General features: G+C 36.7%; 1 protein-coding gene across 7 annotated transcripts in view; it reads right to left on the bottom strand.

The window, feature by feature from the left end:
- The window catches only part of Slc4a7 (solute carrier family 4 member 7), an 80728-nt gene that overhangs the window by 52302 nt on the left and 2315 nt on the right, over positions 1 to 26111 (bottom strand). For 5 of the 7 annotated variants that reach the window (XM_051206809.1, XM_051206804.1, XM_051206806.1 and 2 more), the window contains exons 2-3: positions 5813 to 5894; positions 1840 to 1986 (exon numbers count right to left, since the gene is read on the bottom strand). In XM_051206809.1, coding sequence (XP_051062766.1) covers positions 1840 to 1986; positions 5813 to 5894 — 229 coding nt within the window. The remainder of the gene's footprint in view (positions 1 to 1839; positions 1987 to 5812; positions 5895 to 26111) is intronic. The other 2 variants (XM_051206810.1, XM_051206808.1) reach the window with 1 other exon arrangement.

The raw sequence follows: 26111 nt of genomic DNA, 5'->3' as shown, positions 1-26111 counted from the left end.
TGTTACTGACATTAGGGTGACCACATCAAGGACCCTAATGTCTCAGCCCCATGAGAATGGCAAAGCCTTCGGTGGATCTGAGTGCAAATGTTAACAGTATGCATTGTAGCTTTCTGCCATCTCCAGAAGTTCACCTTCAAAGCCCGTTCCCCTACAAGAGACTGCTCCTGCCCTGCTTAGCCAAATGTGCCTTCTTGTTCAGCTGTATGCAATAACCTTGCTTCCTTATTCAGCTCTAAACAACAATCCTGTCTCCCTGCCCACCTGTGTATAATAAGCACACTGGGCTTACTGGATGCTGCAGCTTCTCCATCAGAGTGCCAAGTCCACCTGACTTCAGCTTTTTTGTGTTCATGCATTTGTCTTGATCTTCATTCCCTTACCGCCCCAATCAGATATCTTTTCTAAAGCCAGCATTCATTTGCCCTTTCTATTTTCATACAACAGATTCCATTTTATAGAATTTATTTTATAGAATAATTTTACTTATCTTCTGAGTGAATGTGTACAAATGGTAGATATGGCATGAAGGTACAAACATGAAGTTGTCAAGAGGACAACTTGCAAGTGTCTGTAGCAGTACTTTCTGGTGGGGACTGCCCAAGTCATTAAAAAAAAAGAGAGATTTAATAATTATGAAAACTTGGCCTTAGCTTAGCCTTGTTCTCAATTAGCATCTATAAATTAAATTAACCCGTTTATATTAACCTACATTCTTCTGCCACATGGCATTACCTCATCTCTGTACTGCCCATCCTGCTTCCTCTGAATCTGGCTGGCAATTCAGCCTTTCTTCTTGCCAGAGTACTCTCTCTGGTGGAGGCCCCACCCACACCTCCTGCCTAGTTATTGGCCATTCAGCTTTTAATTACACCAATAGCAGCAATACATTTTCACACAGTGTACAAATGTTCCACAACAGGTGTCAGTTCTCTCCTTCTGTCATGTGGGTTCTGGCAATCAAACTCAAGTCATCAGACTTGGTGGCAACCATCTTTACCCACCTGAGCTAATCTTGCCAACCTGTCATTTAATCATTGCTAGCTACAAGACCTCTGTCCAGTATATAACCATTTAGTTTGATATTATTAAATCACTATTTTCTCTTAGTTAAAGCTCAAGAAATTCCAATCAATTAGCCTCTCTGAGTCAAAGCTTAGACAACTTTCCTATGAAATGAAAATAACAATATCTATCTTTTAAAACTATTGAAAGAGTTGGGAATGTAGCTCAGTGACAGAATCCTTGCCTAGCATGTGTCAAGCATTAGTGGGTTCAATTTCTAGAAACAACAGAAAAAGGAGGGGGGGAGCTGAGATTAAAGAGAACATATCAAGGGCTGGGTGATGCCACACAATATTCAGCATGCCATCAGTATTGGCTTCATGATCATATACACAGCAGGTTTCCATCCATACTTCTTCATACTTTTAGTATAGCACACAAGAACCTAAAGTTCAAGACAGATGTAGCTGGGACACAGCTGTAATCCCAGACCCCAGGAGGACTGACACAAGCTCAAGACAGCCTGACATGTAGTGAGCTTGAGGCCAGCCTAGGCTTAAGACACAACCCTATAGCTCATGCAGCCCTCTCAGAAAGCACTAGACACCAGCAATATCTCACATATTATCTAAGCCTTCCTTGGGATACACTGAATCTCAAGACCACCAAACTCTATTTTATCTGAGGCCAGCTGGGCTGCTCAGAGATGCATTATTGGCCTCTTCCCAATGTGCCCCAATTACTACAGACATATAGTTAAGAAAAGAATGAAGGGAAAAACATATTTCTTAGAAAAAAAGCTTAAGCCATCAGTGAAGAGTAATTTTTTCCTACCATAAGAAGGAGACTCCCGTCCATCTTCTTTATCTGAGTCTTTGTCTTTTCTTCTCCGGTGGTGATGCTTGTGTCCTCGATGCTTGTGACGCCGACGACTCTCTTTACTAAATGGTACATGAACACCAACATATACAGCTCGGTGGCCTGTTAAAAATTTGGAAAGTATGTTACTAGTTTTACCAAAGTTAACTATGACATTCAAGAAAGCACATTACACTTTAGAAACAAAGAATAATATGTAAACTCATGACATCAACAATGGCGGTATTCAATGATTTAAAGTGCTACATGTTATAGCAGAGCTTTGCACTACTAACTGATAATTAATCTAGCCACATAGATTACTGCTGTATCAGTTTGTCATCTCAGGTCAACCAAGAAAAGCTACATTTTAAATTTGTTATACTTATAATCCCAGGAACTCAGAAAGTTAAGGTGGTAAGATTTAGATTTCATGGTAAACCTGGGCTTTAAAGAGATAAGCAGGAAAACAAAACAAACCATATACTTACAAAAAATATAAACAAGAAAACTTACGTATTTACATACATCCATACACATACACACACACACACACACACACACACATCTATTCTACATACATTCATGGCCAATCCAAGTTAGTAGACAATCTTAATATATATCTTAAGGGTTGTTAAGTAACTAATATATAATAATATACTAACATTTAAATAAATGTTTATTCACTATTTTTTCATTGTTTCTAAGATTTTTTTAAAATTAGAGTCAGAACAAGATTCAAACAAATAATTTTAAAACATCAATTAGGGTTGGAAAGATGATTCAGTGATCAGGAGCACTTTTTTCTCTTCCAGGGTTTCTAGGTTTATTCCCAGTACCTACGTGGCAGCTCAAAACCAGCTGTAACTCCAATTCTAGAGGATTCAAAACCTCTTCTCATTTCTGTAGGCACAGTATACATATGATACATATACATACATAAAGGCAAAACACATAAAGAGCTAAATACATCTTTAAAACATATATACAGAATATCAGATAAGACTTTATAAGACTATTACTATGTGTTTTTAGAATAAGTAAAGCTACTACTGGGAAAATAATCTTTGTATTCTAATTCCCCAAAGCAACACAAAAGAAAATTTCTACTCTTCCATTAAATTAAATGAACTAGTTACACAGAGCTAACAACACTGTGTCCTCTACTAAGGCAACAACTGATTTCTTCAAATAATTTAAACAGTTCACTACTGAAGTTGTATTGTTAAATACAAAGAGATGTAACTACAAATTTAAAAAAAAGGCAATTATGTGGGGGGGGGGAACTCTTGGCAAATAATATGCTAAAACATTAGGCTCTTTTCACAAAAATTTCCTAAGACAGTCAGGAAATAAATACTTCAAGATACTCTTTATCCTTAGATGAGATTTCCTGTCCGCATTTTAGCTTTTGAGACAGGGTCTTGATAAACTAGCACTAAACCCAGAATCCTCCTGCCTCTGCCTACAAATGGGGATGACAGTAATCTACCACTCTGCCTGGCCTCTTAGATGAAATTTAAAAGTGCACTTGGTCCTTATCAACTACATTTTGATCCTAAGCATGTCTATTCTCTACTTGCAAATCTGCTGACTCTGTAAAATTTGTTTTAATTTCCAAACCAATACTGTTGTCATGTGTCAGCTGTCAAAATACTTGTGTCAATCAAGTAAATGTAGCTGGGCCTAGTGGCACAGCCCATCATTCTAGCACTTGGGAGGCTGAAGCTGGCTGTAAGTTTAAGGCCAGCCTCGTGTATTAACCATTTTTCTCATGTTACCTTTTCGGAGCTGAGATCAAATACATGACCAGAAACTTTACAAAAGGATAATTGATTTCAGCTTAGTTTGAGGGGATATGTAAGTCCATCAGATCCAGTAAGGCATGACAGCAGACACATCAGGCTCTTACTCAGATCTTGACCGATCAGCAAGCAAAGACAGAATTCAAAAACTCTGCCAGCATTCTCCGTTTTCCTTGCCACCCTGCTATCTTTCTTTAATTTTCCCTTTCTTTCAGTCGGGATCCCAAGCCATGGGACAGTATCACTCACATTAGAGGTAGGTTTTCCCTCTTCACTTAGAACTCTCTAGAAATACCCTCGCAAACATGCAGACATGACAATGAAGACTAACCATCAGACCTGGGCTATACAGAGGGTTCCTGGGCAGAATGAGCTGTACAGCAAGACTTTGTCTTTAAAAAGACAGACACATTAAGTGACTGGGCAACTTTTAAAGTAAAAGTGACCAGACTTATGAAAACACACCAAACTTACCTGTGAAAATATCTCCTAGTACCTAAGTACTCTACCTAGCATATTAAGAACTTCATATATCTCTACAGAAATTAAAACTCAATTATTAGAAAAACTATACTGGAAAGTACAGATTTAAAACTGAATTATTCATGGTTTCTTCAGGGATGACAGGTATGTTTTGGAACTAAAACGTTGATAGTTACATGGCAATAGCATGTAAACACTGAACTGAATACGTTTGAATTGTTTACTGTACTGTGAATTTTATCTTACTAAAGTAAAAACTCTAAGTGAACTCACTGACTGTACAATTGTATTTTAGTAAAACTGTAACTAAAGAGTCAACTCCCATCACTGTGTCCTAAGACTACAATCCCATGGGTCCAACTAGCACCAACATACCAAGATAAAAATAAATTCTAGGAGTTCACAGCATAAAGTCTGGAAAAAGTAACAATATATTAAAACTCAAAGATCTGAAGACGGTCTTACTGTTTCTTCTGCTTTTGTCTTTAGTATCCTGTTATAATACATTACATATGGTATTTTTAATAGGCTTTTACGTCATTTTTAGTCAGGCATGTTAGCTCACGCAGACATAAGTCTAGCACTCTGGAGGCAGAGGCAGAAAACTGAGGATAAAATGCAGATGACTCTATCTCTTAACAACAACAGATTAAGAGCCTGATATAGGAATGGCAAATTTTAACATAAAGTCCCTAAAGTGTCTATGAAAATGTTGCCATGAACACCAGTTTAGCCAAATGTTCCACAGTAACTCACCAATAACACATGGTATCATACCCACAGACAATTTGCACAGAGATGGGTACTCACTGCAAACTAAGGACCACAGTAGAAAGTACAAACCTACTCAGTTCTCCTCTACTTCACTGTCAAGAAAACTAGATTAGAATGAGAAACCCACATAGATTATAGAGACTAGGGAGACATAACTAAAGGTGCTACAGATTTTATACTCTGTCAACTGGGTCCTTGGAACAGAAAAGGCCATTAGTAGAAAAAACCAGTGGATTCCAAATATAAACTGTAGCTTAGGAAACTATAAGTAAACCATTTTCTAGTTATTCATTGTTAACTTCTGTATTTTTACAAATGGTATGATTTCATGATTTCACAATTAATATTCTTAACACAGAAATGTTCTGTACTATGTACACTGACATTCTATAACTCCAAAACTATTTCTAAAACAAAAGGGGGGGAACTAACAAGATTTCTTCCCATTTAGGGAGGACAAAGAGCTTATTTGTTCCACAATTCTAAGTGGTGGATACTGTAGCACTAATGACAACTAGTGACACTGTGGGACTTGAAATTTTGTACTCTAGCCAGTCTATCAAAAGTGTGGGAAAGGAATTTATTTTGTAATCATTACCTATCATTTTCCCAAGTTACAGCAGCTATCAATGAAGTGGGAAAGACTTCCTCAAATCTATCTATGCCAACAATCCAACAAATAAATAATCAGGAGACAGTTTGACCACAGATAAGAATATCTTCTACATTTTATTTATTGCAATACACTAGATATTCAGTAGTCTTATAAACAAACACTAACCAAACAACCATTTCCAGAAACAGTAAGTAAAACATAAAAAAACACTCAAAGGCATCAGCTGGTCATTTCCCTGCTAAGCATAAGAAATTATTTTAAATGAACTTACTTTCTAGTTCTTCTTTTTCAAACTTGGTGTTCACGGTTGAGCTAGTTTTGCCAAGATCTACAACGGCTTCTTCATCAGGACCCTAGAAACAAGGCATTCTCCTTTACTATCAACCAATGCACATGAAGACCTCTTTTATATTATTTCAGAGAACCAAAAAAGCAGATACCTTCTCACAAAGTAAAGGTTTGAGAGTGACTGCATCTTTTCAAAAGTGTTTGTAGGAACTTTGTACATCCCCAATTATAATTCTCATGGTAAGAATGAAATCAGCAAAGTGCTGTAAACCATTTAAAAAAAAAAAAAAAAAAAAAAAAAAAAAAAAAAACTAATTTATCCTTAAAATACACCCTGGACCAAAGAAAAGTCTTAAGTGTCAAGGTGGCATGCTTGTTTTGACATTTGCTCCAAAATATAAAGGAAAACAACTATTGCCATGTATTACAGATAAACACAAATCAGTCAAGAATAAGTGGTAACAGGGCTGGAGAGATGGCTCAGACGTTAAGAACACTGGCTCCTCTTCCAAAGGTCCTGAGTTCAATTCCCAACAACCACATGGTGGCTCACAACCATCAGTAATGAGATCTGGTGCCCTCCACTGGCGAGCAGGCATACATGCAAGAAGAACACTGTATACATAATAAATAAGTAAATAAATAAATCTTAAAAAAAAAAAAAAGTGGTGAGCTCAATGTAAGAAATGTAGTGAAATACAGTATAAGTTAGAATGTTTAATTTCCCTACAAAGGAAAAGCCAAAGTTGCAATATCTAAGAAAATCAAGTCTAAGTTTCACACTGCTTCTGTCCCCAGCTCTACAAAAATATATTCTGTAAGCATTTTTATTACAAAATAGTTTGTACCATTTTAAAAGAAGCTTGTAGTTTATGCTTCCTTTCTCAAGTCTTAGTAACTTCAAAAGAACACTGTAATCACCATCATCTAATGTATTTTCTTTTTATAACTCTGTCAACACATGCAAACTGGCAGCATACCCCCATCTCTCAAAGCCTAGTTCTGGGTTTCAGCAAAATCATATGCAGCTCTCTGAACCCTACATATGCTGTTGTGCTGGGAAAGGTTTGAACATCCAGTGCTGGTCTACAGTGTAAGGCTTTTTCATATACTCACAATAAATTAACAAGCTGTTTTTTAGATTTTCCTAAAGTCTCACTATTTAAACTCAGGAACAAGTTTGGTCTGCTTGAATTTTCAAATAAATTTCTTGCTAGTCCAACTCACTATCTAATCCACAAAATTTAGCACTGGGCATAGCATTCCAAGGAAATACAGATTTTCTGCTATCCAGACTTAACTTTCTAAAGCTAAACACCAAAAGAAAAACTCAACTCTGAATGGTGTTGTTCTAGTTAATTCAAGGAAGGTAAATGACTTGCTAGGGCTCTACACTTCAACAGGAACCAGTTTGTCAGATTAGTATAAGTTCTCCAGACTTCCTTAGTAATAGGACCAAAGTGAGAAACAGAACCAGGCCCTAAAACAGCTCAAGAGTGAGAAACTACAAAACACACTAGAACATCTCTTGTCACTAAATGAAACTTCCAGTTCCAGGAAAGGGTAAAATCTAACTGAGTTTTTGGCCAAATGGGACCCAAAGACACCCTCATACAACCCAGCCCATTGCCAAGGTTTTTGGTTGCTCCCCACAAACTTATGCTAAGGCCCATTGTTGAAGACAGCCCTTGCACATTTATTGAATACGGAGAAGTTGAGCTGGTGCTGAACTAAAGAGTCTTCATCCCTACTACTAGTGTTCACGATACTGGAAGGTACTCTGCTTACTACCAGAGGAGAATGGAAAGCACCAAGTCAGCTACAAACCCTTCCACTGACAGGGTGAACTGCCTGCATGATAGATAGGTGTAATTGTGGCACAAAGCTCGAAGGAGTGACCAACTAGTATTTGATAGGGCTTAAGATCCTACATAAGATGGAATCCATTTGTGACACGGCTTGGGTAGCCAAGAACCTGGCAGGACAAAGATCAGGGGGAATCCAAATACTACTGTTCTGCTAAAGGAATGTAGCCAATAAAATGGCTTCTAATGATATTCCACTATACTCAAAGATCAGTGCCTTGTTCAGCCACCGTTGTTCTTGCAGCAGATGGGAACAAATACAGAGACCCACAGCCAGACTGTGTGCAGAGTGAGAGACATCAGAACACTCAGTCCTAAAAGGGAAGTCTCCATCAAATCCCTCCTCTCAGGGTTCAGGGAGCACTGCAGAAATGAGGCAGAAATTGTTTAAGAGCTAGAAGGGATGGAGGACACCAAGGAAACAAAGCCTTCTAAACACAGCAGGATTGAGCACTAAGACAAAGATCTTCCAAAAATGCCACTGAGTTAGTTTTGTGTTAGTCATCAACTGTGGGCAGGGGTCTGTCCTTAACAGCGGATTGTATAGCCAGTAAGACTCCACTGGAGAAAACTTATGCTCCCTTGTGAGCAGTTATCAAGTGCAGACACTGGGCTAGGTATAGGGCTTGTGCCAACTCCCCCTCTCAGTGCTGGGACTCCGTCAGGCTTAGACCCATGAAGGCCCTGTGCATGCTGTCAGGCTTTGTGAGTTCATATATGCACCAATCCTGCCACTGACAAGCTCTCTACTAAACCAACAGGCCAAGGTTGTGTCCTAAGAGGCAGCATACTGTCCACACTAAAGGGATTAACTGCTCCCATCCAAGCTTTCATTTAGCCTGTACAACTGCCAGGATAAGAAACAATACAACTAACTCTTGGCTTCAAACAAACAACACAGCTCTACTTACACATTCACATGTACTAATCAGCTTGCATTAAAAATACCCTTAGCCCAGTATCTACCATTTACATTTATACAACACTTAACTTTACTACTACACTGAGTTAAAATATACATACTCTACCATTTTAAATATTTGTCAAAAAAAAATATTTCTACCTGTGCAAAACACAGACTCCTCAGATGATGAGGGTGGACACCCCTTACTGATCTACTCAGCCTATTCCTGGGAGACTACACTCTACAATTCCCATCCATTCTTAATGTAGTAGGTTCTTTGTCTTAGACAAGGCCTCACTGTGTAACCTGGATTGGCCTAGAACTCTCTATACAGACTAGGCTGATCTTGACTTCTCAAAGACCTGCCTGCCTCTGCCTCCTTTACCACACCAGGCCTAGAATTTCTACTTACAAAGAAAAAAGAAAACAAACAAAAACAGACCACTTATATTTCTTAAACTAAGAAATACAACAAACAGTTTGGGGGAAAGGACACATAGGCTGGGAATGTAGCTCGGAGAATGTAGCTCTGTAGGGGGATGCTTACCTACATGCACAGGCTCTGGGTTTGACAGACATGGGGGGTGGGGAAGTGTAAAACTTAAAAACTGGAAGTAGGTTTTGAGGTAGCAAAGACCTCTAATACCAACTAATACTTGGGAGGCAGAAACAGGAGACTCTTGGAAGGACTTTAGTGTACAAACTGAGTTCAAGACTACCACAGGCTACAAAACAAACCTGAAAGTAGATCTAAATACATAGAGAAGATCAAGGGTATATTATTTAGTGAAAGAGCAATTTACAGTTATAAATAAAATCATGTACATATTAAAATCAATTAAACTAGTTTTGTTGCCAAATGTTTGTTTCCATGTGTGTTTATTTCTATTTAGTAATAAGAGAAGGGAGATGTTTGATGTAATCTGCACCAAACTATTAACTGCTAAGAAAAATGTGTCTGAAGGAAAACTAAGTTCAAATATCATCTATTGCTATTAAAGTTCTCAAATGTAACTAGTGTAACAAAATAAAATTAACTTTCTTAATAAGTTTTTGATAGTTCTGAGGACTGAACATAGGATCTTATATACGTTAGGCAAATGCTCCAGTCCTAGAGTTTGGGGGAGGGGGGAGGGACTTAACCCAAACTAGCCTTGAACTAATGACAATCCTCAAATTCCCAAGTGCTAGAATTAAAGGTATGAACCACCAAAACTGGCTTAAATTAAAACCTTTTAAATATAAAAATAGTACAGACATAGGGATAGGTATGTGGCTCAGGTAGCAGTGTGATTAGCTAGCATGAACACAGTACTGGGTTCAGTTCCTAGTACTGTACACACTGCATTGTACACACAGCATTTGGAAGGTAGAGGCAGAAGAATCAGAAGTTCAAGGGCCATCTAAAACTGCACAGGGAGTTCAAGGCCAGCCTGAGCTATATGGGACCCTGTCTTAAAACAAACAAACAAAAACAGCACTAACTGACCAAAGGAGGACAGCAAACAATTGTATTTCTCTTTCCTAGTTTTTCATATGTGAAACATTAGTAGTAAAGACAGCATCTGCTGTAACTGCCAGGGTTGTGTAGGCTGTATCAACTGGCCATCTGGCTGTATGGGAGAAAATACAGCGAAAGTACACAAGGCACATGTGGCCAAAGACTGAAACCCCCAGAACAAAGGCACTAGGTATTTGAAGGGAGTAAAACATTCTCCTAAATGCATGGCTTTTAGATGTGATGCAGAGGAAATTAAAACTCCATGCAAAATGTATGTTGTTTTTAAACGTTGACATGAAAATCCATGTACATATTAAATGTTTGCAATATGCAACTACTCACTGAAGACACACTAATGAGCAGAGCCCAGCAGTCTTAGTAGCATTTCATCTCTTGTATAACATTTTTGAATACTAATATTTCAATATCAATTATTTTAATTTTCACATAGAAAATACCCTTTCAACATTTTTACCTCTAAGAATATAGTACTGAACTAAAGACAACAGTAACTAAGAATAACACCAACATATTACTTGCAACATCCCCTAAATAAATAAAGCCATGTCACAAGAAAAATCAAAATCACAAAATAAAAAAGCATCCAAATTATTCAAGTCAGACTTAATCTCATCTTAATCATAAGTCAGCTCTGATGTCAATTTTTTGAATTCATAAATATCACTGTAGTAAATATATAATATTAATTATCCATAAGGCACATGGATATCTTATTCCAGAAAGAGATTAAATGCTCTGTACAAGAAGTAACAGGTATCCAAGGTCATGTATTACAACAGTGCTTGTAATAGGAAAAGGCTGAAAACAACTTAAGATTCCTTGATAAAGAAATGTCCCAATAAAGTATGTTACACAACATAGAAATAGGGTGTAATGATGTCTTCAGGAGTAGAAGGAATTAAACCTGAATACTGATATAATTTGGGTTCCTTTTTCTTCTCCCATGTTTTGCTTGTTTGTTTTGAGACAAGACCTCAATCTATACCCCATGCTGAACTGGAATTCATATGCAGCCCAGGAAATCTTTCTGCCTTAGCCTCCTGGGTGCTGGGAAGCAGGTACAAGCCACAACACCTGACTTATTCGTCTATATACCTGACTTTTCTTATGCCATGACATTATGCTGGAATAAAATTAAAATTAGAATTTTAACTAAAGACAATCCAAATATGAACAAAAAGTCTCTAAGAAAAATAAAAGAAATAGAAATTATGAGGACAAGTAAACTAGAGTAAGCATGAAACAAACACTGGCAAGGAAAAACCCTCAGCAACAATGAGAGTTTAAGTATGGGACATGGGATTACTGTCACAAGCCAGTTCAAAAAACTCATGGGATTCTGTCTGAAATTTTAAACTCTAAATATTTCACTATTTTTACAAGGAGATATATTGGCTCCAAGATTTAACCAATACAGACTTGCCAAGACACAGGAATACATTAGGAGTCAAGTATATACAAATTAACATAGATAAAATGTTTTAAATATTAAAAAAAAAATCTACTGATGTTAGCCTAGCATAATGGCTCATGTCTAATTCAACAGCCAAGACCAACCATTATCATAAATTCTACCCTGGGTTATACAGTATATTCCAAGACAGTCTGGGATACAGAGAGACTTACAGTAGTACACACCTGTAAGTCCATCATTCAGAAGGCAGAGAAAAGAACTGTCACAAAATTTGAGGTCAGGCTTAATGAGATCTTGTATCACACAACACACACACACACACACACACACACACACACAAAACAACAAAAACCTATATAGCTACCTCTTTATTTTTGAAAACCAGAGTAGGATGTAAGGAAGTCTACAAAGATTGAATGAATAGTTTTCAAGGTCCACACACCAGGTGTGGTGGCTCTAAACTGCAATCCCTAAAACTGGGAGGCTGAGATAACTGGACTGCTGGAGTCCCAACCCAGATTTGGCTATAGTATGAGGTCATGTCTCAAAAACATAGCAGGGAGGGGAGGAAGGGGAGGAAGGGAGGAAGGGGAGGGGGAGAATAATCCTCATTTCCTTAAGGATTTAGAACTAAAATTCACTCACTTAGCAAATACCCAGGGCATGATTTAATTTAAGTATTACACCAAAAACAGGGGCAAGTGTCAGTGAGTGAAAACTAATAACTCAATTCTCCAGTTTCTTGGTTTAGTTAACATGACTCTCCAGGAAAGAAAATCTGGATGCAAAGGAATTATCTTTTGAAACCCTGACGATGAGACCATAATGTCATCTACATGGAATATGCTTTATTTTTCCAATTCTATTTTCTTTTTCTGTTGTTACTGTTTTTTAATGAGGACTTCATGTGTGTTATAAATAATCATCAAATCTTATTTTAAGATGGTAAATGAAGTGTGTTCATATATGTTTGGCACAAAGATGTATAAGAATAAAGGATATATATATTATTACTATTGACTAATAATCACATGATGAGAAGAATGAGTCATCTTCATTGTTTTTGAAAGAAACCTCTGAATACAAATAAGTGCATTTATGGTAGATTTTGAAACCTTATTTGATATAAGCTAAAATAGTATATTCTGTAAACTTTAATTCAATTTTCATTCTTTCTTTTCATCTAAAAGATGAAAGAAATTCACAAAGTTTAAGTAGTTTGTTCAATCATACTGCAGTAAAAAAAACTACACTGAAAAGCCAAGGCTCCCAAATGACATTTATGTGAATTCTTAATTCACTAAACTACAGATTAAGGTCACTTGTCATACATACAGCATTTTCTACTTAGTAACAGATGCATGTAATCACTTACCTTGCAGGCAGAAGAATAAATTACAAAAGGCAGTAACAACATTAAGTTTGTTCTTCACGAGTTCCCAGCATCAAACAATATCTGGACCCTGGGAAGTCCTTTCGTTAATGTGCCAAATGTTCAATATGTCTCAGGGTTTAAGTCACTATTTATAAAAATTTTAAAAAACTTAAAGATTCCTTGCATGGAGCGGGTAGAGATATAGCTCAGGGGTTAAGATAACTGGCTGTTCTTCCAGAGGACCTGGATTCAATTCCCAGAACCCATATGACAGTTCAAAACTGTGTATAACTTAAGTTCCAGGCAATCACACAGATATACATGCAGGCATAATACCAAAGAACATAATTTTTTTTTTTTAAATCCCTTCTGGGGACTAGAGAGGCAGTTTATCAGTTAAGAGTATTTGCTGTTCTTCCAGAGGACCATATGAAGGGGCTAACAACCATTTCGAAACTCTAGCTCCAGGAAATTTGATGTAGGTACCTGCACTCACATGCACACAACCTTATGTAGACACATACCTACAATAAATAATAATAAATCTTTTAAAAGATCCCTTCTAAACATGACACTTTAAAATGTAGTAGGTCAGTTTATATTTTTAAGAACCCAGAATTAGCACAAAGTCAAAATTCAATTTACAGATAAGAACACTAGCAAAAAAAAAAAAAAAAAATTCAAATAAATCTTTTTACTAAAATTGCATGCTACAACTAGTCTTAGTCATTTACCTTGCCTGAAAATGCAGCATTTGCAACATACACCTTTCCTGGTCAAATTATCAAAATATGGGACATATTACAAGGCACAGTATTAAGAATCACATGTCAAATTCTTTAAAATGTACCATAAACCTTGTATAAGAGCTTTTGACAAAGTTTGCAAAATCCAGTATTAAAAGAGACAGAAGAGAGCCCCATTAGAAATGTACTTTCTATCATAACCCAAAAGACCTCTCATAGATTCTAATTGTTGAACATGTAATTTTAGTTACCAAACATTTTTATCTTTCAAACATGTTTAATATGATGTTGTAGTGCACTATGCCGAACTTAAACCCTACTCCTTACATGATGTGATTTCTTTCCAACTATCTTACCCACATAAATGTTTTTAATTATTTTTTTTCATTTTTGAGATTATAGTAAAATTACATCATCCCCCTTCCCTTTCCTCTCTCCAAGCTTCCCGTGTGCCCTTCCTTGAAAAGAACTTTGTAGAGTGGGAAGATGCTGCCAAGGTTCCTAATTTTACACAGGCATTACTCTTCAGCAGACAAGTTCACAGCCAAGGACAGAGGGGATGACAATATTCTAAGCCAGTATTGACTGAGTCCCACATTTCTCCAAGATAAGGCTTAGAAAGATTAAAGTTTATCTGTAAATAAAACACAAATCTAACTAATACCTAACATGCAATACCTACATGTAATTTCCTCGCCAGCCGAAATCTTTCCATAATACTGACAGGATAGGCCGTGTTTTTGACAGTGCAATAAATCCCCAGAAGAGTCCAGGGACAGTGAGGGCACATCTGATTTAGGTCACTGTGCTTTATACAGATGAACTCCCCTAAGTTGCTTTTATGGCACAGCCAATCACTGTCTTGTATGTTACCTAATCTTCCAAGCTGATAACTACAACTTAGAAAGGGTCAGGGCACTAACCAGATCTGGACTGCAACAAACACATTTAAAAATACTAAAAGAAACCAGGTGTTTCTGCAATCCCTGCACTTGGGAGAGAGTGGCAAGAAGATCAAGAATTCAAGGCCAGCGTCCACTACAGAGTGAGTTCATGGTACCTGAGGAGGGTACCATGAAACTTTATCTTTAAAACAAAGTGTAGGGAAAAGAAAGGGAAGGAAGCAAGAAAAGGAAAGATGAACTGAAAAAATGAAGCAACCAATTTAAAGGAAGTCTCTCTACAACATTAGAACAAAGAGCATATTTTAAGTATCCTGTGTGTGTGTATATTTAAGTATATATGTGTACCTTACTGTACTTGTGTATGTATTCTTGTCTTTTTGTTTGGGTGTATATATCTGTAAGCTGTGACCAGTAAGCTAGTCACTTAATTTCAGCAAAACTCAAATGCTTTTATTCAGAGAACTTGTTTTTGTGGACAACTAAATTTATGCCAAATTACCTTCCACTATATTACTAATAGAACTGAAAGTCATTTTATAATCTCTAACAACTTGAAGACAAAAGTAAGCAGCACAGCCCAAGCATCTGGACCTTCCATACTCTTGTTACTGGAGACTTAAAGGGGCTTTTGTAACTAAGAGTTACATCTACTTTTACCACCGTACAATTAAAACTCAAAAAACTAAAGGGTTTATTTAAAAAACAATAAAAAAATATATATATACATGGCCACTTATACAACACCTTAATGAAAATATAAAAAACAATCCAAACTTCAGTTAGGATAACTGGTTTTGATTGAAACTAGTTCTCCATCTCCAGGATGGCCTCAAACTTGTAATCCTCCTGCCCCAGTCTCTTAAACGCTGGGAATGATTATGGTATGCCATGACAAAGAGCAAATACTTTTCATTTAACAGTGGAAACTCTCCTTTATTACTAATTCAACTCAAGACATTTCTGAAAAGTTAATTGTATTGTAAAGTCTGAAACAATTTCATATGAATATTCTATATACAGTTATCAAAACCCACTGTGTATGTATGTATTACTGTCTTGTTTTTTGTTTTGGCATATATGTTTGTAAGCAGTGGGGAAACAAAGTCCCTCATGAAAAGGGGTTTGCCATCTTGTTTGGACTGGATGGACAGTGACCACCAAAGATCCGCCCATCTCTGGACACTAGCACAGGAGTCACAGGTACACACCAGCTTTGTTCTTATGTGGGTGCTGGAGACCCAAACTCAAGTCTTCATGTTTGCACAGAATATATATTACCCACTGAACAGTCTCCAACAAATTTTCAGTTTTTGAGAGAAGGTATTTTATAGAATGTTAAAAGCAGAGAAATCTTCCTTAACTTCCCAATTCCTCCTGTCTGGTTTTTGTAATTTCAATAGTTATCACATTGAATATTAGTGTCTTTCTAAATGTCATGTTTCGTGTCATGGTAAGAAAATAAAAACTCAGGTTTGTCAATAAAGCCATCAACATGTGTGGTTAACACCAAGTATTGAGAAATACCAGTGTCAGGCTGGTAGACCCAAGTTTAAAATCCCTTTTGCCTGAAAGCCCAGATTATTATTACTGGTTAAAAAACAATACAAAACAAAAAAATACTGTCAATTGTCTTACTGAAAGTAACAAATTCTGTTCATTGATACTTGAGGAAACATCAATCATACGCCACACTGTCCGCTATTCAAGTGAAAATAAGTATTGCATGAGGAAACAATAAAAGAGGTAATCCTCATGCATAAAGGCCGGATGTTCAGTTCTCAGCCTCAAGTAAACAAATTCACTCATTGAACCATACATCCATCTACTTAAGAAACCATGTCCTACCAGAAACTATTCATTCTTTGCTGAACTACTCAAACATTCTTCTTTCACAAGAGTTCTTAAGAATACATGTACTTGGTCACTAGTTAAATCAAGGACTAGCCAATGTCAAAGCTACAGTGTTTCAACACATCACCTATCCTCAAAGTTAAACTACATGTAACTATCTATTCTACACAATGATATTTACTCATACATCTCTTGGGAGAATTTTAAGAAAACAAATTATTCAACCACAAAAATTCTCAATTATTTTCCAATACTTTAAATATACTAGTAATTCAGTAACAGCTAATAATATTAAAAGTATTACCATGAAAAGCAAAAATCATAACATGTTAGTAGGTCAACATAAATATAATAAACATGGATTTTGGTCTTAATTTGATTTCTACAGATAAATTAGAAGGAAATGGTTAGAGAAAAAAAAAATCCATGTAAACCACATGAAGACTTGCTTCATTTACAACACACTTAAATGAGCACAAGGCCAGACCACATCCTTCACACTGTTTCCTTCCCATGGCTTAATTTAGGTAATCATTTCAATTTCCACCACTACCAAAATTCAGGCCTCACCATAAGACCATCACCTAACGGCTTTGATTAGAAATAGGAAATTTTCTTCTTATGTTGTATAAAGACAAATCCCCAAGGCCATTTTTAAAGTTGTATCAAATGCCCATAGCATTTCAAGAATTTTGTGTGTAACTATATTTTGACATATATACAAGTGAGTATACCACCTTACACCATATCTGGTTCTGTTTTTCTTAAAAGTAATAATTCGGGGGACTGACTAACATTCAGGAGGCCTTGGGTTCAAACTTCAGCACTTCAAAAAACAACAATATTATTAAGTCATAATTAAATGTCAAAGACAAGAATAATATAAATTCAACTTGCATTTGCATTGAGAAATGTCAATTTTGTTATAGTGTTTATAGTATGTCTAATTGTTGTTTTCTCAAAATTGAAAAGAAAACTTGTGAAGTAAACAAAACCTACAGGTCTCATCAAGCAGTTTAAAGTAACAAGAATCACCAGGCCCATCCTCAAGGTTAATCCAGATTGCTGGGTTAGCTAAACTGCATACAAGTTAAAGAGGGAGCTTCTGAGGTATAAATTTTGTCCTTTCTCAGCGATTCAGCTGCTGTGAGTGATCAGCCCTGAAAGTAACCCCAATAAATTCACTGGTTCATTAAGCTAGACTTGGTAGAATAAATAATGTCTTTGGTCTGTCATCTATGTCCACTATGAAGTGGACAGTTGTTCATATCACCCTAAGAAAAATCATACAGCAATATTTAATCATAAAGATGCAGTTATTATATTGGACTACACTTAGCTAGACAATTTTCCATAAGAAATTAAAAGCTAACCTGGTAAAGACAAACTCCAACTCATTTAAATATAATTTTAAAAACTTAAAACTACAGGATATAGATGGCTCAGGAGTTAAGAGCACTTCTCTGCCTTTACCTCACTAAATAAGACACTCTCATTAGGGTGCTTGGTAGAAACATGACTATTGTCCAATACTTTTTTATTATTTCAGCCAAGTGCCAAATCCAATGGATTCAGCTGCCTAAGGAAGGACCTTTAGGCAACCTGCTTCTCCTCTTATTTTTTCTGATCCACATAGCTCAAGCCTCTCTCCTCACTGGCCTGGAAAATGTGGTAACCTCATTGGATTCCAGCTTCCACATATTTCTCTCTAGAACTGTCTGTGCAAACAGTATTGACTGTTTCCCTATTTAACATTCACAGCTCTCAGAAAGAACCCAAGCCAAAATGTTTACCTTATTTCCCTTCTCCAACACTGCCTGTGGTCTACTTTGCTACTAATGTATATGCATATTCTGCCTACATGTTATGTCTGTGCACCACATGCAAGCCTGGATTCCATGTAAGCCAGAAGAGGCATCAGATCCTTGAGAACAGAGTTATAGGGGGCTGACTACTGCCATGGATATGCTTAGAGGAGCAGTGAGTGCCTGAGCCCCCTCTTTTCAGACCCTGTTGTGTGCTTTTCCTTACTGTTCAATACCTCAACCACTCTCAACTTATTTTATAGACTTAAACATCTTAAACTTGAACAACCAACAACTGGGTCTTGGAATATTGTATGTCTGCTCCTTGATAAATGTTGTTAGATATTGAGTGAAAGGGGGAATAAAGTTGTTGAATAAAATGAATTCTATTCATTACTTCTTAGAAATAGGCACCTGATTTACAGTTCCTTCTGTTTTCCTAAATGAGTAACCTACCTATAATCACATCTCCCAAAGATTTTATAAAATTCCTCTTTTATTATACTATTCTCCCATTTTATTCTTTATGTATTCTTTTGAGACAGAGACTAACTATGTAGCCCAGACTGGCCTTAAACTGATAATCTTCCTGGCTCAACCTGTTTCCTTTCCTATTCTTTAATTTTGTTTACTCTCATAAAATCTGCCATTGTGAACACATATAAGGAGGGGCAAAAAATCCAGACCCAAATCCCTTGTCCAATGACCTCCAAGTTGGTTTCTTGTTTTGCTTTGTTTTAACTTCATTTCCTCTTAAGTATTAATTTGCTAATATTAAGGCCCCACACATGCTAGAAAAGACTAGTCCTGAGCTATAGTCCTGACTCCTTTTTACTTTTTGTTATGAGAAGGGGTTATCACTAAGTTGCCCAGAGTAGCCTTGAACTCACTCTGGATTCCAGATGGGGATTCAACTTGTGATGTTTAGCCTCCCAATAGGTGGGATTACAGGTCTGTGCTACCAGACCCAGCCAGTGCCTCAGCCTCCCAATATTTGGGATTATGTCACCAGACTCAGCCAGCAGGCACTTATTTTTATCTACAAAAAAAATATGTATTGTTAGAGAATATGGAAAACACAAGAAATATGTTTGGGATCTCTGCACTTTGGAGAATAGTAAATAATATACCTAACCAAGTATTTGCTGAAATTAATAAATGCACTTGAAAGTTTAGTTTATATTCTGTTCAGTGTGAAGACTGTTGCATTATGAAGTAATTTTCATTTGAATATGAATTGTTGAAATAAATATCCAAAAGAAACTTCAAAGAGTAGCTTTGGATGCACACAAAAAACACTTGCTATAATTGGTAAAGACCAGCCAGTTGACCTGCATAGCAATTTGGTGATGCTTTACTCTGAATTCTTATATTATTACTATTTCATAATTGGTATTTCTTATCCCAGTAAGAGTACAGAAATTCTGTGAGACTATGAAGCAGGCTTCTCTTGTTTCTGTATTCAAACCTTGTTTAAACTTCCCAGATTTCTGAAAACACAGAGTTCTTTGTGGGATCCAAGAAATGATGACCAAACCTTACAGGACAACTGGGAAAGGGTCTCAGGGAAGAGCTACCTCTAACTTTCTCTTGTCTGACATGTAGTTCTTTCTCTGGTTCATCTGAAACCACTGTCTGCACTGGCTCTAGTTTCCTGTTTTCTCAGCAGAGTCTCTACTCTGGATCCTTCTGCATACGGTTAACACTATAGATTTTAATTAAACAGAGAAGTCAAAAAACTGCATTGTCAAAGAATGCAGACAACCAGCAGGGCAATCATGCCTGTGATCCAACACTTTAAGTTGCAGCATGCAGGAGGATACAAGGGTGTGTTGGCTGCCGGGAGCCATCTGCTGGTGGGAAGACTGAAACTGTGAATGTGTTGCCTGGATAGTGCTGCCTCTGAATTTTGTCTTATTTTGTAAAAGTTTTTAAGAATTTGAAATCATGGTCATTTTTAAAATTCCCTATTTCTGAATAAAACTGCTAGACAAAATAAAAAGTTGAATGAGCACTAAATGTATTCTGAAAGAATCCCAAATTCTTAGCAAAAGGGAGACCAAGTCTCTCAAGTGCAAAAATAACCCCAAGGAAAACTACACTGCAGGTAGGACAGGTGCAAAAATACCTGAGGCAGGTAGCCCTCCTGACAACTGGGAGTAGATAGGAGCACTCATTTTTCCTACAAGGCCCCACTGATGAGTACAATATGAGGCTAGGAGGCAACTGCAGTCACAAAGAGTGTTCACAAACCCCCAATCACAAAAGTAAAAGCAGAGGAACAGCAAAGCTTCCTACTGTATAGTAACCATAAAGATAGAATAGAAATAGCATAGTTTCAGCACTTCCAGAACGTTAACAGCCATCATCTAATCTAAGTTTGTAAATCCTTCTTGTCATTAGTTATTTTATAATCATGTATATGAAAAGCCTATGCTTTCCATAAGACAAAAACCACACAAGGAGTAGCAAACAAGTAAAATACATAGTTTCCAAAAATTTATAAACATCTAAAACTGGTGAAAATTAATTTCTATTTTCCTTGTGTTGAATACGTATAACCTACTTAAAGCCTTACCTCTCAAGTGGCCATACTGTGATCCCAACATTAAGAAGGCAGAAAGAATTCCTGGATAGTCTGGGCACTTGCTATTATCCCAACACTCAGGGAGGTTATGTACAAGTTCAAGGCCAGCCTGGGTTACAAAACAAGTCACTATCTCAAAACAACAAAGAAGAACCTTTAGTGGCTTTGTTATTTTATCTAAAGAGTTGTATAATCTCTGAACAATTAAGGCTTACATTCAAATACAAACATAAAAATACTGTAATGCAAAGAAAAATAACTTCAAGAGATGGAAAAAATTATCTTCTTTTTCCTAAATGTTAAGTTTTGAAACTTAGTTAAATGAAAACCATTTCCATAGGCTGAGTTCTAATTCCCTTTTTAGGAAGTAATAGAGGCTACAAGACATGATCTGTGTAAAACATAAGGGACACATGATTCAGATCCCTGGGCAGTTCAAGGTAAAAGGTGCTCTCTGTAGCAAGAACACAATGTGACCAATGTCCCCCACAATTGTGTCATTGTAACTTCAGCAAACCTGGATTAATTATTTGTTGAGTTTATTTCTCAGGATGTTGGAGATCTAAATGAAGGCCCTTAAGCACTTGGTGTTTTTTTCACTGAGCTATATACATCCCTAGCCCTTGGACTTAAAAATATTATGAATATTTTATTTATAATTTAAATAACAAAATATTTAATAACTTAAACATTATGAACAACATTTAAAAACATTTATGAATTTCAAAAAAAAAGTTAAGTATTTCACAAGAGGAAAATCTAGATTTAAGGAAGTGTATACACTAGGTCAGCATGGTAGTATACCTGTAATTACAGCACTCAGAAGTCAGAAAAGACCATCTCAAAAGAGAAAGGAAGAGTGTTTTAGTTATACATCACTGTCCTAGCTTGCTTTCTCTTGTGATAAAGACCATGACCAAAAACACAGCCTAGGGAAAACAGAGTTTATTTTAGCTTACAGTCATCAAGAGAAACACAGGCAGCAGTCAAGAGCTGAAGCAGAGGCCATGAAGGAAGCCACCTGGCTCGCTTTCCATGATTTGTTCAACTTTTTATACAACCCAGGACCACCTGCCTAGGACTGGCACTGCCTAGAGTCAGCTGAACCCTACCACAGAAATCATTAGTGAAGAAAATGCCTCACAAGTCTACAGTTCAAAGAACCACCCGCATTCTTCAGCAACTGTAAGAAGGCATATGGTGGATATCCCAGAATTTACCTGTGCCACACAAGGAGGTGGCTTCATACAGGTTTACATAGCTGGTGTAACAGGATCTGTTATTTTAAAAGTCTACATCATACATGGTGCTCATGTTTTCTAAGAACCACTGAATGTGGCTGCATTCTCTCAAAGTTTAATATACTTATTTCCTACAGGAGATCTCAAGAGCTTTTAATATACTGTTACATATTATGAATTTCTAAAAAGCATGTGTGACATTTCTCAAACTTATTTGGCTTCAAATAGTTTTTGACAGAATCTCAAATAGACCTCACAACCTGAAAAATAAATTGCAAGTGAATGTTATGGAGTGAATGCAAAAATTTCTAACAACTATCTAAGCAAACTATAAGCCTATGAACTTTTAAAGACATGTACTCAAACTGAGTTAATGTTTAGGACATATTTTTTAGAGGTCTTCTAGATGTCAATGTAAGCTATTTCTATCTTTCCCAGAAAAAAAAAATAGAAACAAGTTTTGTGGGGGTCATTCATGAACCCCCTGATGTCATACCAGTCACCCCTATTTTAAACACCATTAATCATACAGGTTTTTTTTCTCATATTTTACATTCTCACAAAGTAAAAATTTGATCTTTACAATTTATTTCATAGAATATAAAAAAAAATCTTGTTTTTGGTTTTTTTTGTTTGTTTGTTTTGTTTTTTAATGGGCTTTACTACCTTTGATAACCTTGGATTCTTGAATTAAAGCAAACCCTCAGCCTCCCAGGTAGCTGCTAGCTAAGTGCAATACAAGCTTGAATAAGAGCCCAACTTCTAGGAGTTTTTAGAAGGCAATAAATTTCACATTTGATAGAAGTCACTGCTAGGAAACAGTTCTACTTCCAATCTAAATGGGGAAATGTGAACACCAAGGAGAAAAGAAATGCAGTTTTAATGTACAGACTCTGGAGGCAGGGGTAGGATCAATGGAAGTTCAAGGCCAGCCTGTTCCCTGGATGGGCGATTGCATAGCAAGATCCTGGGGGGTAGGGAGTGTTCAAGCATGAAGGCTGGTGAGGGTTGCAGAAACCCAGTCCCACTGGGCTCCATTCCTGATTTACCGCATCTGCCTAAAAGTGTTCACAGGAATTTATACCCTCTGGTCTACTGACACTTGTCTTCCCCCTCACTTCTCTGTTCTCCTCTCTGCCTAAACTCCAGCCAACCAAACCAATACTTAAAACTGCTAGTTTTGAAAGATATTTTCCAAATCAAAATAACATCTTCATGGCAAAGTGTAAAATTATTCCATTAAAAAAATATATATCTCTATTGGGCACGGTGGCACGTGCCTTTAATCAGGAGGCAGAGGACCCCTGTGAATTGAAGGACAGCCTGGTCCATTCAGGCCAAACAGGGTTACAGAGTAAGGCCCTTTAAATACTATGCTTCCTAGAAAAAAAGCATCTGCAGTTCTACCAGAAAGACCCAAGAGAAAGAGGCTCTACAAGATTTGATTCACTTTCTTGTTGAATACAATGTTTTTTAAAGCAAAAGAGATTTTTCATACCTTTAGTATTTTCCCAAAATTAAGAATACCAATAAGTTAATGTACTGACACACACTTGTAACCTCAGCACTTCTGAAAGCAGAGGCAGGAAGGGGGCAAAATTCAAAGGCCAGCCTGAGCTAAAGAGTGAGTACCAAGCAATCCTGGGCTACATAGCAAGACTCGCCTCAAAGGGAATTTTTTTAAAATAAATATTATTAGGTAGGGAAAATCATATTTATAATAATATACACAGCACAAGCACACCAAGTTATTAATTATGTAATAGAAGGCTGAAAAGAAAAAATTTCTAGCACCCTCTCCTTTACTCATTCTTTCTCTACTCATTCTTTCTCTAGAAACCATTTGGCACTCCTTCCTAATCAAATATGCAGCTTATGAATGTGACTCTACTTTCAAAGATACATCCTTAAGTTCTTCATCAGCAGTGATACACAATCAACAGCTTCTCAAACTGGGCAATCTAGTAGAAAAAGAGTAATCTTGGAATCCCGAGGCAGAGGAAGATCTCCAGAGATATGAACAGAATGGGAAACAAATGGCATTAGTCCACATGACACTGCACAAGAAAGAACAGAGCATTTAAAATATTAATGCATTTTGTCAAAATGGGCTGTAACTCTTCACTTCTATACTGTGAGGGTTAAAAAAGGTACTTCATTAAATGCATTAAGATTCGAACAGAATCAGCTCCAGATAAAATGCAAATCTATATCATAACCACAAAATTTCCTAATGTGATCTTGCTATAGCAGTCATAGATCAACCTAGCACTTCTCTAGTCATCCAGCTCTCAGCACTGCTAAACCCTGTAACACAATGCCAATCACAGATCCCCTTGGTGGTTTAACATCATCAAAAACACAACAACGCTGACCTTTTCCAAATCCTTAAATCTCAACAAAATATGTGATACTGTCTGGTAAATAAAGAAGGTACATATTTTACTGTTAATAAAAATTATAGTAATTTTCTTATTGATACATGCTACTTCAGAACTCAAAATTAATGAATGCACAAAAAAGTGGTAATTGCAGAAGGGTAGACTGCAGGAGGGTAAAATATTATTACCCCAGCTGTATGGAGGCTGAGGCAAAGTAAGATGAGTTGGGACTTCCACACCAGAAACTGACCTCCAAGTGTTCTTGATCTTTTGTTCTTGTTCTTATTCTCTCTGTCTCTGTCTGTCTCTCATACACACGCTTGTGTGTAGCAAAAAGAATGTTTTAAGTATGTAGATTTATAACTAATCCATAGTATTAACCCTTATAAACAACCTATAAGCTCCATTACATCAACAGACCTTTATGTAGCTGCAAATCCTATCTACTTTAAGATCTTATTTGTGGTAAGACAGAGTAAGAAAGTAGAGAGAAAGAGGAAGAAAAACAACCCATTACAGGATGTTGACAAGTAGCTACCAAAGTTTAAATATATATTGGCTGACACACCACACGCCACTAAAATGTTATACTAGGTTCCTCCAATGCCAGGGTACTTTGGCTTTCAATTTAAACCTACTCAACTAGTAAGAGTTTAGTATAAGACCATGCTAATTTTCATATCCTCTACTCAATCAAAAGAAAACCTCTCTTAAAGCAGCCATTGCCTGGTCTCAGTATCAAGACACAATGATCTTCCAATTCAAGTCTAGTTTCACTTGGACAGATGTATACTGCCTCTCCCTTTATGGTTACAAACCCATGAACTATAGCCTCAAATTACCAAAAATAAACCAAAAAGGTTAATAGAGTTCTAGTAATATGCCTGGGATGTCATACACCTAAAATTGTTGATCGCAACCCAGTTCCCCAAAATGAGGCTATTTACACTCACAAATGCTAGGTTATTAGAGTCTATTCCATTTGGCCTAATATCTATGTTTCAAGAAATATTTCTAACAGAATCATTAAATGTTTTAAGTGGTGTTCACAAATAGAATGTAAAAGCTACCTCTGTGTTCTCCCAACATGCCAAAATAAACTCACTGAAGGCAGGACCCCATCTACCTTGTATGTCTATTTTCCCAGTACCTAGTATCCATGAGACACTTAATATCTATGAAATGAAGCTGGGTGAGGCGAAATAAACCCATAATCCCAGCATCTGCGGCTGAGACAGGAGGTTGCTGCACTTTGAGGGCAGTCCTGGCTATATGGTGAATTCAATAACAGCCTCAAATACACACAAAAAAACTCCACATTTAAAAAAAAAAAAAAAAAAAAAGCCAGGTGGGTATGGTGCACTCCTTTGATTCCAGAACTAGGGAGGCAGAGGCAGGTCTACAAAGTGAGTTCCAGAACAGACAGGGCTATTATGCAGAGCTGTAACAGCTGTGTCAAACAAACAAACAAAACAAGAAACCTAAAAATGAGAGAAATCCTAGGAGTAACATTTTCATGGGACATTCTTAAAGTGCTCATAAGAAAGCTTATTTACTAAAACTAGAGAAACAGTACCATTTGCTACAGCCTACACTAGAAAAGAAAACATGACTAACAAATAATTACTTACCCTACACTAAAAAGTGAGACTTTGATAAATTCTAAGTGATAACTACAATTGTGAC

This window comes from Phodopus roborovskii, unplaced genomic scaffold (assembly GCF_943737965.1).
Source record: "Phodopus roborovskii unplaced genomic scaffold, PHOROB, whole genome shotgun sequence".
NCBI classification, from domain to species: domain Eukaryota; kingdom Metazoa; phylum Chordata; class Mammalia; order Rodentia; family Cricetidae; genus Phodopus; species Phodopus roborovskii.
This window is presented reverse-complemented; position numbering and strand designations above follow the sequence as displayed.